This window comes from Phasianus colchicus, chromosome 2 (assembly GCF_987193195.1).
Source record: "Phasianus colchicus chromosome 2, bPhaCol1.hap1.1, whole genome shotgun sequence".
NCBI classification, from domain to species: Eukaryota; Metazoa; Chordata; class Aves; order Galliformes; family Phasianidae; genus Phasianus; species Phasianus colchicus.
This window is the reverse complement of record NC_143437.1, coordinates 105,682,268-105,698,996: the sequence shown is the minus strand read 5'-3', so window position 1 is coordinate 105,698,996 and position 16,729 is coordinate 105,682,268. Positions and strand designations below refer to the sequence as shown.

General features: G+C 49.3%; 1 protein-coding gene across 3 annotated transcripts in view; it reads left to right on the top strand.

Moving 5' to 3' along the window:
* The window catches only part of ELP3 (elongator acetyltransferase complex subunit 3), an 85,227-nt gene that overhangs the window by 68,041 nt on the left and 457 nt on the right, over nucleotides 1-16,729 (top strand). Inside the window, exon 15 of one of the 3 annotated variants that reach the window (XM_031603857.2) lies at nucleotides 7,160-16,723. The exons of the other annotated variants lie outside the window; for them this stretch is intronic. Within the exon in view, the coding sequence (XP_031459717.1) occupies nucleotides 7,160-7,224 (65 nt within the window). The 3' untranslated portion in view covers nucleotides 7,225-16,723. Of the gene's footprint in view, nucleotides 1-7,159; nucleotides 16,724-16,729 lie in introns of those variants that run through there. 3 annotated transcript variants of the gene reach the window in all.

Here is a 16,729-nt window from a genome sequence, read left to right as displayed (position 1 = left end):
GGGGGCTCCTGGAGTCGTAGAACTACAGAATGGTTTGAGTTGGAAGGGGCCCTTAGAGGCCATCTGCCCCACTGCCTGCACTGAACAGGGACACCCGCAGCTCCATCAGTGCTCAGAGCTCCATCCAGCCTGACCTTGGCTGCCTGCAGGGATGGGGCACCCACCACATCACTGGGCAACCTGTGCCAGTGCCTCACCGCCCTTATTGTAAACAACTTCTCTGTATCCAATCTAAATCTCCCCTCTTTGAGTATGAAGCCATTTCACCTTGGAAACGCACTTAATTCCAACAGATTAAGATAACTTTGAAAGAAAGCATTTTCATACAACATCCAAAAGAAGTGAAAAACAGGAAAGGAAGGAAAGAAGAAAGCCCTATGCCTATATAGGAAAGAAGGAAAAAAGAAGTGCCTTTACAAGGAAAGAAGAAATGCCTGTAAAAGAAAGAGGAAAGCCCTATAATGTGCATTCAGTGAGGCTGCAGCAGAAGCACTGCCATCCTGCCCGGGCAGCTTGCAGCCCTTCTGACAGGGGCAGCAGTCACAATCCTGCCCCCTGCACTGAGTCCATCAGATCCTCACTGCTTCCAGACCTCCCTCCTCCACAGCAGCACATGTGAACTGCCACAGCTCATTTTCTTCTGTCCGGATGCCCTGGGGGACTCCAGGCTGCTTTCTTCCCACGTGTAACCCGGTCAGTGTTCTTAATGAAAGGTGATGTCACGTCCCCACAAGTGCGGATGTCCCTTTGCTCAATCAGGTGCTGTGTCTTGCACTTTGCCACATCTTGCTCTGAGGAGGGCTGAGATTCCTCCCCCTGCAGCACATTTTCATCTTCTCTATCAGGCACTGCTATCAAATCACTGATACAAACCTGCAGCTGAGAGACAAGTGAGTAATTTACGATTGCCTCCTGATTAAGATCAGTGGGACTGTGATAATCCACTTGGGGTGACTGATCCCAGCATCTTTCTCCTGAGCCAGGCACCCACAGTCATAAGGCTGTGAATGGAAATGAAACCAATCCCACCCGTTTTCTGCAGTCCCCACAAGAGATGAGGTGGTTCGTGGCTGTTGGTGTGACTCATCCCCCAGTCTGTTGGTGCTGCTCAAGCATACTGCCTCATGCATTTAAGGAAACTGCTACTCCTGCCTTTGCCTTTTGCAGTTACAGATAATAACAGAGGTTAGGAACTTTCTAAAAGTAAATCTGATGCATCATACCGGTGTTAAATTCACCTGCAAGGAGAAACATGAGCAGAGCTGGCGTATAAATCAGAGGGAAAGTTCTAGGGCACATTTGATGGTACTCTAAAGTATCTTAATTTGCTCGTGTAAATAGCCCTCTGGTCTCGCTGGACGTAATAAATCACTCAAGTAATCAGCATCCCATACTTTATCTTGGATGTTGATTTGTGGGCTGCCTCGGAGCTTGCTGACTGGCAGGGTGTGCTCTGGGGGCCATAGGATGGAGCTGTGAAGCACTGCAGGAGGATGGATGGGGTTCAGCAGGGCTCTGCTGCCATTGCGGGATGGTTATTGTTAGAAATGCCAATCTCACTGGATGTTAATAAGAGAAGAAGTGGCCTGAGATAAGAGGAACATGGGAATGGTAATGAATTGGCTCTGTGATGATTGCGTGCTTTAGATGGATAGTCTTTGGAAAGAAATTAATTAGATGAGTTTGGGAGAAGCCAAGGATAAACCCATGCTGGTGGATTGGTGCTATGGAATAGCTGCCGTGTAGTTCTTAATGAACTTCAGTTTAGAAGCTTCAGTAATGTAACAACTTTGAAAATAAACCCGATAGTGTCTTAACTGGGATTTCAGTGTAGGCATGAACAGGAATATTGTTCACAGAATCATATCACAGAATGGCCTGGGTTGAAAAGGACCACAATGCTCATCCAGTTCCAACCCCCTGCTATGTGCAGGTCGCCAACCAGCAGACCAGGCTGCCCAGAGCCACATCCAGCCTGGCCTTGAATGCCTGCAGGGATGGGGCATCCACAGCCTCCTTGGGCAACCTGTTCCAGTGTACATTGTTGTCCTTAAGCAAGAACACGGCTGCAAACCCCAGCATTCTGTGGTTTGGTAGGGAGCTCTTCTGTTTTTATATATGCGTACAGACACATGAAATATCAAAAACCTCTGTTTGTAGCCTGTATTAAAGTCGCATGGCCTAACCTCCATAGTACGAAGCAGAGACTTTCACCTTTCTTTCATCAGCTGTCCCAGCTGAACATATTTTGGAAAATGGGAGCCAGTCTTCGTTTATTATGGCTTTGTACATATGGACGGTCTGCAATCTCTAGGCAATAATGCATTGAGATAAGTTTTAAGTTTTGGAAATCTGATCAGTTCAGGCGTATGGAGCTTTCTGCCTGTTCCTTGCCTGCCTTCCTAGAATCACAGGATCATTCAGGTTGGAAAAGATCTCTAAATTCACCCAGTCCAACCCCAACCCATCCCAACACTGCCCCCATCCCCACAGTTCTGCAACACCTCCAGGGATGGTGACCCCACCACCTCCCTGTTCCAGTCCCATCCAGTTGAATGGATGGAGATACCTTCTTTATGTGCTCCCTTTCCCCATTCTCAACCCAAACGATTCCCTAGCCTACAGAACCCCAATAATAACGATCCCAATGACAGTGATATCAATAGAACACACACAGTGCGTTTGGGTTAGTCAGGATGTATTTAGAAATCAGACTCATGAAGAAATGGAGGTGACTTCCACTTGTAACGCACGGCGGTATAAATAGACCTGAATCAGATCTGTGAGCAAGAGCAGTTCTTAAGGATTTAAAAAGAAATAGTTTTCTTTCATGGGAATCTTCCTCTCTGACCAGCAGTGTTCCCGCACCGCCCACCGGTGCTAATCCTCCTTTTCAAGGCTGCAAGAGGTGAAGGGATTAAAGCTTGTTTTCAGTGAAAGCTTTGAGTGTAGGTTTCCTCAAGTCGTGGGTTTCATGGTTACAACCCGAATTTGATGTGGGCTCACTGTCCAGCTCTCCAACCGCTGCTTTAGGCGAGCATTACGTGTGCCTTCAGGCAGGCTTACCTGCAGCATGCAGTGCTCACTGCTGGAGGCTGATGGGGAATGAGGCCATCCTGCCTGGGGTACCAGCAGAGCAGGGTGAGGACTTCTCCCTTTGTCAAGAGCTGATTGCTCGTGAGAGTTAGCAGATTTTCTTTCTCAATTACATACAAACAAATGCCATCAGTGCCTGCATTCCTTCGGAGTACATTTGCTCGCGCTCCTAGGAGCAAATTTCAGTGCTTCCCAGCGGACTCCTACCAGAGTATTTTGTTCTCCCTGCTGTTCTTGGAATAAGCAGGTTCAGCTGAACCTGTCTTCTCGTAATGCATCTCTTTGCTCTTAGAGGTGTTTAATCTGCAGGCAAAAAGGGAAAAAGACGCAGCAGGGTTTAAGCGGGTTGCCGTCGCTTATTGCAGCGGTGCCTAAAAAGCATGCAAGGTTACTTCCAAACAAAGGAAAATCTGAGGTCCCCGGCGTTGGGAACCCAGGAGCCATGGCAGGCAGTGAGCCGGGGAATGATGCACGGAGCAAGCGGGGCTCTACAGCAGCTGCCTGACAGAGCGTCTCGTTAAATATCACTTCATTTGAAGAGGGCCGGTGGGAACGGCACATTTAATTGACTATGGAATCAATGAGTGCTTTTGTAAGGGAAGATGAGCGTTTGCAAGGCAGGAAGGGCACTTTGGGTTCTGGTACCACGGAGGGAAGTGATGGTAGCGATGTGATGGGGAACGAGAGAAGTCATTGCTTTGGGTGCTGGTGGTGCAGTGTGGTGTCTGAGCGTTTGACCAAGCAAACCAGAATCCAATCTTTGCAATAACGGGGCAGAGCCGGCGCTGCTCTCCCTGCTCCTTCGTGCCCCCCACCACCTAAATCAAAGAGCAAAGTAAAAAAAAAAAAAAAAAGCCAGTGCCTTGTTTATCATGAAGTCGTTGCTCATTTAAGGTAATTTTCTGCATGAGTGGTGCCTTTCTACTCTTCTGATGTGAGTAGTGTATTAGTATGCAGGCTTGGGTAGCTGAATGGTAGACCCTGGAGGCATCACTCCATTATTCAGAGCTCTGGGGAGGTCTGATCTGAAATGTCTGTTTTTCCATTTTCCAGTATTTGTAATTGCATGTGTGTTTTCTTTGCCTTTTGTTGTTGTGGTTTTTTGTTGTTGTTGTTTTTCGGTGTTAGTTTTTTATTTTCTTTTTCCTTCTAGTTGTACCTGCTTTGAATCTACATCTTTGTCCCCTCTAAAAAAGTCCCCTCCCCCCAAACTATACTAAAACACGTGTAAACACATTGCTTCTCTGATGTCCACAAGTCCTTTAGGCATTTTAGTTTGGAAACATCCAAACGTGGTGCTTGAGCCCAGTGGCTGGGCCTGGGAGCTCGCTGTGCTTGTCATCACTTCTCCCTTTCTAGCAGCAGTCAGTGCTTGAGCTCTGAGTTTGGTGCTTGAGTTCTGCAGTCAGCATTTCCTCTCCTGTTGGAAGGATGCTGCTCTTCCAATCCCTTCTGCTCCTGTTCCACCATCCGAGCGGCAGGTGGGATCCGGGTAAGTTCAGTGTGGAGGCTCTGTCTCCTGTTCTGCACTCTGCAGGTCTCAGCACTTTCCTTTGGGAGTCAGTGAAGAGCAGTTGCATGCAGTGACTCAACCGATTTTTTTTCGGTCAGAACGATGGGGGATGATTTAGAACAAACAAGCAAACTGAGCCCTTGTTACCCGTGTTCCTCCCAGCCCGCAGCGTAAGCATCGCACAGCCCTTGCACCTGTTGTTCCTCTGTCCCATGTGCAGCACGTGTGCTCCAGATCGTGGCTTTGCAGTGGGCCACATCAGTGTCATTTCTGACACTGCAGTACCGGGTGTCTGGGGAAGGGAAGAAATAGCAGGTAGGGATATGACATCTTCTTGCCCTCCGGCCGTTTGCTGCCCAAGGACTTCTGGAGTTGCAGAGTGCCTTTGTATTTGATAGCCCCCGGGGACTTGCTGCCTTGCCAGTCTGTCTGCCTGCAGCAGCTGATAAACTTCTCTCCTCATCTCTTTCCATTCTCCGTCCCTTTCTGTGAGCTTTCTGGTGTTGGTTGGAACGCTCGTGTTGTATCTTGATCTTGGGAGAGGTCATCCTTCAGACTAAGTCGAGGTGGACAAAGGACAGCCCTCTTTGTAGGTTTTCCTAGTGTCTCCTTGAGCATTTCCATTAGCATAATTTTGACTTTGCTGCTTGCATTCCATAAGTAGCCCCATGGATCCCTAGTCCTGTAAGCAGTTGTATGGGATGTGCATACCAGTGACTAAGGTAAGACGTGAGTTAGTGGGCATGGTGGGGATGGGTTGGGGTTGGACTTAGTGATCTCAGAGGTGTTTAACAATCTTAATCATTTTGTGGCTCTATGACAGTGAGACTGGAGTTTCTACACTGCAGTGCTTTGGTTTCAGGAGAATTTCATGTTTAAAGAATTACACCATTTCTTTCACACAGCACCAGCCATGAGCTCATGGAAAGCACTGTGTAACAAATTCTGAAATACCAGAAGTCCCAAGGGGCAAACGTGAAGGAGATCAAGGTTGGATGGGGCCCTGGGCAGCATGCTGTAGTGCCTATGGCTGGGGTTGGAACTGGGTAATCTTTGAGGTTCCTTCTGACCCAAGCCATGCTATGAGTCCTCCCCCTCCTAAACAGTAGAAGCGTACAGCTCTTGTCTTAGTGTGCTTGAGCAAATCCATCCACTACGGATCCTTCGTTTTCCCTTTAAGCACCAGCATGATGACTCTGTTGTCACACTCTCATTTTGGAGGCTGCCTTTTACAGTAACGATGACCAAAGAGATTGAAGCTGGTGCTTTACAACTACTTGAAACATCCGAGCAATAAAATTTCAAGAGCGGTACTCTTCTCTTTACAATACAGTAGTTACGCATCGTGCTGCAAAACAGGCAGCAGAAATGTTTCCCTACTTCCTTTTAAAAGGAAAAGAGACAGCCATGTGTTACAGGCTGCACGGGCAGCCTGGCTTTGTGCCACGCTTCTCTAGGCTCCTCCAAGCTCTGTGCTGTTGAGCTTTGCCATCTTGCCAAGCCCTTCATCTCACACTCTTCTTTGTGAGAAGGGTCGGGGCAGTGCCAAACCCACAGCCTGCCCTGACACTGTAGCACCTTGCTTTGACTCTGGGTGTAACATTGCTGCATGCTGTGGGCTTTTTGTTTTGTTTTAAAGGATGTGTCCCTTCCAGCCTCAGGGATAACTGCTGATACATGTGTGGTTTTCCAGTGGGATCATCTCAAAACACTAATTGCACCATCCAGCACTGCCTCTCTGTGCCCTTCACATATTCACACCCGTCTGCTCTGTGTGACAGCCACTGAACTTCACAGCAGTGGCACATGCAGAGCTCTGCAGCCACCAGCTGTGTGTCAGCACAAGCAACTGCCCCCACCCAACCCTGGACACGGCAGGGGCTGGGTGCCATTCAGTTGTGACAGCACTTGGCTTGTTGGTTTTACCTTCGCAATCCAAATTTCACCTGCTGAGATGAGGCTGTGACTGAGGATTCCTTTCATTCCCAGCAGAGGAACCAAAGGTATCCAGCTTCCTAATAGCTGTCTCCGTCCCCATCCACCTATCCTAAAGCAGCTGCTAAAAGGAGTCAGACAACATTATGCTCCTGTTTCATCCTTATGGGACTGGTGTCTTTCTGGCTGACCCTGGGGGCACGCAGTTTGCAGCAGGTGCCTGGCGTGGTGAACCTGGAAGCCATGATGCCGTAAGTGAGGCCAAGGGCAAGGGCCAGGAATGCACAGGCAAAGCAGTTATGTGTTGTGAGGACTGTAAATGACTTTTTCCTACGCTAAAAGCCAGCTCTATAAATACAGTGCTCCTGCACGGAAGAGCTTTTTCAACTGCAGCAGTTGCTGTGACGTCTGTCAGCGTTATCTGTTTATGCTGGCATCAGGAAAGCAGGCTGGCTTGGCTTGTACCAACAGGATTGTCTCCTTATCTCTGCACAGAAGATGCTTGTTTGGGAGGGGTGAGGGATGAGATTGAATTCCCCCACCGCAGGTGCTTGCCCTGTTAAAACCGAACACGCCGAGCTCCATTAACAACCACCCTTTCCTTTCTCCTTTCAGTGCAGGCATTTTGTCACCTGTACCTACGCCGTCTCCGCTCGCCTTTAAGCAAAACTCATCGATAATTTGCTCCCAGGCTGGGAGAGGCGTCTGGAACCACAGCCAAATCCGCAGCGGCACACCCCGGCTTCAGAAGCAGCTCTTTAATGTCTCCCTGCAGGGAGATTGCTCCGTAGCCCCGCTCGGTCCCGGTGATGTAGCAGCCTTATCGCGGCGTGGAGGTCTGGCACCGCCGCCGCTCCCCGCCGTAAGCTAATTACTATGCGGCAAGATGATCAGTTTTCCCCCAGACCAGGTTTCTATTTGTGTGCTGTCAAGTAGAAAATTAACATGGACACAGGCCAGGAATGTTTCACGCCCGAGTGCTCCGGGGCCGGAGGTGGCGAGGGGAAGTCAGGCTGGATTTCTGAATGGCGGCGGTGTGGGATCAGGTGGTGCCGGGTGCTTCTTTATGGGAGCAGCAGAGGAGCTGAGGAGATGGGGAAGAACCAGAGCAAAACGCACACAGCCCTCCTGAGCTGCCCGGCTCTGTCTGCTTTGTTCAGAACAAAGCCGGTCGGTGTTTCGTAGAACCATAGCATCGTTTGAGTTGGAAGAGACCTTAAAAGCTGTCTGATCCCACTCCTTGCACGAACAGGGTCACTCACAGCTCCATCAGTGCTCAGAGCCCCATCCAGCCTGACCTTGGCTGTCTGCAGGGACATCACCACCTCTCTGGGCGACCTGTGCCAGTGCCTCACCACCCTTAGCGTAAAAATCTCTCCTTACGTTTCCGCAGAGCAGCTGAGGGCTGAGGGCTGCACAGTGTTCATTCATCAGCTGTCACACAGACACTCCTCACATTGCAGAGGTGGGAGCAAGGCTGGGGTCTGGGCGAGCACCCCACTTTAAGGACTGGTATTGGGGAATTTGCAAGAAGTGCCCAAGAAATGAAGTTCAATCATAATGGAGTTTTCCTTTCCCAGTGTTTCTCACTTCTTGTTCATCAGAAGCGGTGTGTTTTGGAGGGTCTTGGTGCTTTTTGGGAAGAAGATGTCAGGTGGTAACCGGCAGGCAGAGCCACCACAGCTGCTCCCTGTGCCTGTTGCTTACGGGAGCCCATCGCAGGGATCCCTGCTGGCTGTGGGCTTGTCTGCTCTTTTCTCCCACTGGTTTTAGTCACCAGAGGTCATTAGTGTCTGATTGAGCTATTCAGCTGCAGCTCTGCGGCACCTTTTAGTTGTTCCTCAGACATTTGTGTACAACGTCCTCCTCCTGGCTCTGATGAGCAAGAAAGGGAGCTGATTTTCAGCCATTGCCTTCCTGAGCTGGGGCGGCTGCTGGAACTGAGTTTCAGCAGAGAGCTCCTTAGAGGTTCCATGGGGGAGGTGGGGGCACAGGTAGGCTGCAGTGCTAATAACTGGGCGCCTCGCTCTCGAGATTGCCAAGCATTCTTCCTCGGCTCTGAAAGCCTCCCAGGCCTTTGGAGAGAAAATTGATCGTGAATTCCTCCGGTGCTTGGTGAGTCATCCCAAATCCCCCGTCTCTCAGTAATACTTTGCCAGATGGGTTGAATATTTCAGTCAACCATCTCTGGAAGGAGCCTCAAGACATGACGCAGCCAGTGCATCTAACATCTCACAGACCTTGAACTTGACAAACTTGGGGTTGAGCGACAGAAACATTTCTCTGTCTGCATCTCTCTCAAAGCCTGGTGGCAGAGCTTTGCTCAAGTGTAAGAGAAGGGGTTGCATGTAAATATTTAATTGCGTGTGGTTTAAAGTCAGGAGATCCATGAGCTCTGGGCTTCATCTGTCACCAAAAAGGCAGTGCTGGCGTGGTGGCTGCAGACAGGGGATGCTGCCAGTGCAGCTGGGCCGGGCCAGGCCTGTGTAGTCATTAATGAAATGTTGCTTCTGCAATAAAGAGATCAATGAGATGGAAGCTCACCATCTGGAAGCTCCGTGATGGTTCTTAACTGATTTTTAAATGGCGAGTCTGCAGCAATAACCATAACCAGGGCATCTCCCATGTGCTGAGAGGCACCCCAGAAGTTGGATGCTGCAAAACCAGTGTTTTAGTTCTACCTTCTAGTATTGGTGACAGTCTTGGGTTTGAGATTTGCCTTAAGAACAAATAAGAGAGATCCATTTGGTAATATCAGAAAGCTGTAGTTTTCCTTGTAGAGACCTCTAAGACCAAGTCCAACCCCAGCCCATCCCACCATGCCCACATCCCTCAATGCCACATCCTCACAGTTCTGGAACACCTCCAGGGATGGTGACCCCACCACTTCCCTGGGCAGCTGTGCCACTGCATCACTGCTCTTTTTGGAGAAGAAATGTTTCCTGATAGCCAACCTGATGTCCCCATGCCATCCTCAGGGTCTTCCCACAGAGATGTGGAATGCAGAGCAGATAAGGGTCCTGCCTTAACAGAAGTCCACCCCTCAACCTCAGCTTTCAGAAGAAAAGCCTAAGACCTACAGGTTGAGTAGGTGGCTGATCCCAGGGAAACCTTTAACACTAGTTAAATGGTGAGACCAGAAATACTTCAGAAGAACTGCTCTTTAAAAGCAAACATTAAAAAGTTTCTTCAAACCCATCAGAAGTAAGGATGTTGATGCAACACTTTGCTTTGCTAAAACGTAATAAGCAGTTCACTGAGTTATTCTATCAAGATACCAAAATGCCCTTCCAGAGCAGCACTGCTGCATTTGCACCATGCAAGCACATGGGCATGCAGGGCTGTCAGGCTCCTTGCTGCAGCCCCTGTTGTCCCTCCAGGAGTTAAATACAGGGATTTGAAGGATGCAAAAGATGAGAAGCTTTTCAAATTAGCCAGATCCTAGACCAGGTGAAGGTCTTGTAAAGTTAAATTGGCTTCCATTAAATTAAAGGTGTGGTGCATGAAGAGCAGGCTGCAAAGGGGAGAACAGAGGTCTGCCTGTATGTTACCTGGAGGTGTTTCTCCCATCAGTTCTGTTTATTGAGCAGGAGGGCTGACCATGAGCTGGAGCTCTGTCAGAAGGGGGCTGATCTCTTTGCATTTGCGTCAGATCGGCAGCGCTCCTTCTGACGTGGGCTCTCCTGGCAGAGGCTGGATGTGACTGCAGGGAAGTCAGGGGGTGCTCAGGGCTTTGGGTTGTGCCTTCAGGAATAATCCAGTCTCTGATCTGAATGCGTTCTGTAGTAGAGAAGTGATTTGGGGAGCTGATGAAGGGAGACCCTGGGCTTCAAAGTGCTTCTTATCACAGCCGTGATTTGAGATCTCAGACAAATTACCCATCTGCCTGGGATCTCGGCTCTTCTTGTGGGACGTGGCAGTGACAGTACCTCCCTGCTAGGCAGAGGTGTTGTGAAAACAGCAATTTAACAATGCTGGGAAGCAATCTGTGCGAGAAGGAAGCGAGACTCATTTGACAGAAGAAACAGAGGCTTTCATGTGTGGGTTTCTCATCCAGGCCCCCAAAACAGCAGCACATGCACTAAACACAGGTTGGGGACAATTGCTGCTAGCGGGTTTGGTGCTGTTAATCACTTAGCCCTGACCAGAGAAAGGATTACGAAGTGCTTTGCATAATCATGTAAGTACATAAAGATGTATCTAAATCACAAGTCTAACTGCGCCGCTAATTAGCTCTTTGTGGCTGCTGCGGCAGGAGGAGGTCACGAAGTGCTGAACTCTCCCATCCTGTGCTGGGTCCCTCCAGAGACTGCTGAAACATATGGGAAGGATGGCTCTGTAGGAGCTCTTCCTATTTTCCCTTTGCATTTCTCGGAGCGTGCTTTCCAATGGCTGCCAGAGCGTTAGGAGTTCTCTGTAGTTCTCTACAGAATCTGCTGTTCTAAAAGAATTGAGCATGACTGTGCTTCCTCTCTCTGTTAATCTGAAAATGGAGAGTATCACATTTGTGAGATGCTGGGTAACGTTTCCAAACGCCCCTACTTGTAATTTCCAGAGGTTTTTATCTCCTAGATCGTTAGGAGCTTTTGAGAAATAAGTTGCCAATTGTCTAATCCAAAAAATCATATCTTTGCTGCGGGGAGTGATGTAAGGATTGTGCATTGGCTTCTTAAATTAATAATGTTTCTGATTGCTTTGAAGCGCTCAGGTTTCCTCAGCAATGTTCATGGTGTTGGTTCTTATCCATTTCCTTGGTGCTGATAAGGCATTGTGGTTATTTCACATCCTTTGCTTTTTCCCCATTGTTACCATTTGCAGCACTTGGTTGGTAGCCATTCACATGAGGCGGCCTCGTGTTTTCCCTGAAGATAAAAATCCAGCATTGTGGAAACTGTAAATGCCAAAGCAAACTGATCAGAGGTCGTGGATGGATGTTCTGTGCATTCTTAACTCATGTATCATTTTGGAAATGCGATGTGGTTTTCTTGGTTAGCATCCAGTACTTGAGAGAGAAGAAAAAGTTCTCTCATCTCTGCCTTCTGCAAGGTATTTGAAACCATGGGTTTGGCCCTTCCTCATTTAAGTAGGTCCTACTGATGTGAGGAAGTCCCTTTGCTGGGCTCTGGATGGTCACTGGGTGGCTGCCAAGTGCCATTAAATGCTGGCTGTCAAGCTTTGAAGTCAAGACTGAACAGCAGCAGATTTCACAATGAGGCATTTTCTTACACCCAGCCAAGTTTCTTCTTGGGTTTGGTGGAGGTCAAGGCAAGAAGTATAAAGAAAAACCTAAAACTTCTCTCTTAGAAGCAATCTTGAGTCTCCACCAATGGCCACAGGAAAGAAGGGGGTTGTGTTGGCTTGCACACCGCTCACATCACTCTCCAAGTCACCCGACCACGCGTCTTAAGAGTTCCAAAATGTGAGCATTGTGATCCCTGAATGATGGCCTTTGAATGCCCCTCATGTCTGGCAGCATCAGTCTGGTCACGGGAGATGTGCCTGGAGAACAAAGGAGGTTCTCAGAGCTTTGGCTGCCCCAAGTCCCAGAGGCTGGCTTGGGATTCACTGCTAGTCTGGATAAAGTTCATGACACTTCAGCAAGTACCATTTCCTGCCCCTCTGCCTGCAGGAACCAATAATCCTTTGCTCCATAGCCTTGAAGGACAAGCCTACCCAACAGAGATCCTGCAACCAATTCAGGTGCCACGATGTCCCTACCCAGCAGAGAACCTACAGCCAATTCAAGTGCCATGATGCCCTACCCAACTGAGATCATACGGTGATTCAGGTGCCATGATGCCCTACCCAACTGAGATTCCACAGCAATTTGGATGTCATGGTGTCCCTACCCAACTGAGATCCTACAGCAATTTGGATGCCGTGATGTCCCTACCCAACTGAGATCCTATGGTGATTTGGGTGCCATGATGTCCCTACCCAACTGAGATTCTACAGCAATTTGGATGCTATGATGTCCCTATCCAGCTGAGATCCTACGGTGATTTGGGTGCCCATGCAGTGAACCCGGAGCTCAAAGCAAAGCATGAAGCAAGGCAGTCAGTTCCATAAAACTTGGCAGAGCTCTCACTGCCAGCAAAACAGCAGTTGGCACATGGGTGGTTGGAGGCAATTTGGAAGGTTCAGCTGATGTGGTTTCATGCTGCCTGGCACGCAGGGCTCTGGTAACTGCTTCTAAGATATGGATTGAGGGGGAAGGAAGCTGTGAGATGCTACATGCCCTGACTGCACAGCTTCGGGATGGATTTCAGTGGTTGCCAAAAGATGTGGAGGCCTGTGTAGAGATAATTCTCTCGTGTGCCTCGGTAAGTCTCTGCTATGGAAATTTTATGAACTATTAGTTGCTCTTTAATGAGCCTGAAAACAATCTCATTTTCACTTAGTTCTGTGCCCAGCGAGCCATGCTGAAGGAATCTTTGAGGATACTCGGGCTCTGGTGTTGCACTGCAATATTTCTGTGTGGCAGAGCTGAGTCAGACGGGTGTATTTATGGGCTTTGCATAGCAAGGTCACGGGCAGGGGGCTGCATGTGGGCAGTGAAAGCTGATTTCCTCCATCCTCCTTCAGGGCCAGAAATGTTTAACCCTGACACCGCGCTCACCTTCCGCCGTCCTCTGTTTGTTTGTTTGTTTTTAATTTCTTTTTGCAGTTTAACTGTTACGGTAAAAAGATTCGGGGGGTTTTGTCAGTCTTCATAACTTCACTGTTATTCAGCCACCACCAAAAGGAGAGAGCAAAAGGCTCTGAAATGAACGGGCAGGCGGTGCCAGAAGATGTGTCATCAAAGATTGCAGCGAGGGATGCTTCCAAAAAGCCTCAGCTGGCCGTGGTTCTGCCCAGCAGGTGTGATCTGAGCCCCTGTGCTCCCAGATTGTTCAAACTGAACTCATTGCTAAGTTTGGTGTGGAATGTTGAATGTTTAAAGGGCCATTTGAAAGGCAACTGATGATGGCTTTGAAAGTCGAAAAGCTTCTTGTGACAGCTTGTGGCTGTACTCTTCCGTTCCTGTGTGTGACTTTGAGCTGTAGATACACGTGCTGTAAGTCAGAGCAGCAAGGTATCCCTGGGGGTGTTCAGGGATGGGGCCCTGCGCTGCTGCCTGATTTAGTGGTTGGCAACCCTGCCTGCAGCAGGAGGGTTGGAACTGGACGATCTTTGAGGTCCCATCCAACCCAAGTCATTCTATGATGATGCTATGATTGGGAAGAGAACTGGTGCCTTCCTTTCAGTATTGTTAGACATTATGGATTGTTTCTCCAGCCCTTACCCTGGCGTGACTTGTGAGCAGATGAAACGGCATGTTAGTTTAATAGCTCTCATTCCCTTACTTCTTGCACATTGATGCTGTCCTGACAGAAGCCAGCAGCATCGCCCTGCTCCTTTGTCTATTGTTTGGGCTTTGCGTTCATACAAAGTTGTGATAATCTCACAATGGAAATGACTTCTTCATGATTTATGGGCAGTCATTCGTGCCCCACGGATCTTTTATTCCATTCAGCAGTGCCTTCTGACTTCTGCTTCTCTCATGGGTGAAGGCAGCGTGGCTGCTGGCTGTCAGCCTGCTTTTAATTCCACGTTTCAACACCCCGTTTCTTTCCCAGTTGTGTCACACTGATTGTAAAACATCCTTCCTTCACCCTGGCTGTGATTTCTTGATATTCTCTGACTACAGAGAAGTGCCTTTATATTCATAGCATCCCAGTGAATTCTGTAGGCTGGGTCTGTTGCTGTTTGGGTTCTGAGCAGCTGAAGTGAATCCTGAGCTCGCTCCCAATTGCTGCGCATCGTTTTGCTTCACAGGGCTCTTGCTGCATTTCAGCACAGTTCCTTTCAGAGAAAACTAAGCTACAGGCTGTGTTCCAGAGGCAGATCCAACCCAGACACCAAAGTCTGAATGCACGGCGCTTTGCCCAGCTTCAAACCAAGCATGCAGTGGGGAAGAAGAGCCCAGGGAACCAAAAGTCAGCACAATGCAGATGCATGGGCTGAGCACCAAGGGATCCCATCTGCTGCTCTGCTCCTGCCTCACCAGGTTGGACTCTAAGAAATCTTTGTGCAGCAGCTCGTAGCTCCCACCAGCCTGCCTTCCCCCTTCCAAATGCAGATCCCGATTCTGCAGCACGATGGAGCCTCATGGATGGGCTCTGCCCTCTGTCCTGTAAGCAGCACGTCGCTGCCTTTCTCTCCCTGCTTTTTTTGCATCCATGTGTTGAATTTCCAGCTCTGCTAGGAACTGATGGTCTAATGGTCATAATCCCAGCTGCTTGGCTTCCACACTTCTGTACCTGAACCCAGTGGCTGTTTCTTGGGATATCTTCACGAGAGCTTTTCCCTTCAAAAAAAGCTTCTTGCCTTGAAAACGTTCCTGCAGTGCTGGAGCTAGCTGGATGCCTCCAAGATCTCATTGAGGCACCTCCTGCTTCATCTTTCTGAAACTGTGGATGCCCCTGGAGGTGCCCAGGGTTGGATGGGGTCCTGAGGAGCCTGATCTGGTGGGTGGCAGCTCTACCCATGATGGGAGTGGGTAGAATGTAAGGTCCCTTCCAACCCAACCATTCTATAGTTCAACTGAAGGACGGTGATTCTGTGCAAGAAGTTTTGCTATGAGCATGGCTTGATGACGACAGAGGTGCTTCAAGAGGCAGCACTGCGTGGGACCCCAGGAGCACGGGGCTGCCAACTGCATCATCACTCTTGTTAATGGCTCGAACCCATCGCCCTCAAACGAGGAGGAGCTGGCACTTCACTAAGGCCACTTAATAGCTCTGAGATTAATGGAGGCAGCACACAATGCTCCGCTGCAACCTCAGCTGCCTTCTTTTAAAATCCACACATTTCCCAAGAGCTTGAGGGGGGGAAAAAAGGAGGGGGCTGTTTAACCGCTTCTAATCGAGGTGGTTTTAAAACCATAATCTGAATTGCTATGTTGTCTTTAGCTCTAAGAGATTCTTCTTCAGCTTTGATTTCACTTTCACTTGAGTTCTGGGCTGCAGTTGGAGTGGCTCTGCTGTTTTATTGCCATTGTCTGTATGTCACATCCCAGTGTCTCTGCTAATGAGCCCTGGAGATTTGGGGGCAAGGTGTTGATGCAAGTGATGGTTTGCTGCAGGTCAGAGATCCGGCTCGCCTGGACAGGAGTCACAGAACTGTTTGAGTTGGAAGGGACCCTTAAAGGCTGTCTGATCCCACTCCCTGCACTGAACAGGGACACCCACAGCTCCATCAGTGCTCAGAGCCCCATCCAGCCTGACCTCGGCATGGTCATCCAGCACCTTTCTGGGCAACCTGTGCCAGTGCCTCACCACTCTGAGCATAAAAATCCTTCTCCTTATATCCAGTGTAAGGATCAGGAAGAGGAATTGACTGGAGCTGTGGTGCTCAAGCATCTTGTAAGTACTGCAGCGTGCACTGGGGAACGCATCACAGCTCTCCAACACGCTCCTGGTGGTGAGGTGGCCTCAGGTGCACGGGCAGGAAGGAGTTATGCCAGGCAGTGCATGGTGTGGACATGGCCATTCCTGGAGTGCCGTTTCCAAGTGCCACAGTTTCCAGGAACTGGCTGGAGGCTCTGAGATTAATCATAGAAGCATAGAGTGGCGTAGGGTGGAAGGGACCTCAAAGATCAGCCTGTCCCACCCCCTGAAGAGTGGGGAAGAGGAGGAGAGGGCTGCAGGGTCTGTCCTGCTATCCCTGCCCACCAGCTGCAGGGACAGCAGCGCCGTGATGCTGAGTCCTTCCTCTGCTGATGACTAATGTCTGCATATGTGAGTAATTAGATAAGGTGAGGGGGGAGGCTGCTGGCACAGACCTGTCCTGCTGCAGGATGCAGTGGGGTTCATTAGGAGAGGAAGACGAGGACCAGAGGCACACAGAGCTTCCATTCAATGAGGAAATTGGATTGCGGCTGCAGAGCCCACTTGTCGAGCTGGAGTGGAGCTGAGCTCATTTCTAGGAGCGCCGGGACACAGCCTGCTGGGCTCTAGAGCCCTTCAGTTCCTGGTAGAGGTGCTTGCAGCTGGGCTGCCTGCTCCTGGAAGCCCAACTTTGGTTTTCATCTGAGCTCCCAGATGTGGTTCACTGCCGTTTCCTTTTTCTCTCCCTTGCAGTTTTTCTCAGCACTGAGGACAGGACAGATAAAACACTGCATTAAAGCTCTATTGTTCTTCT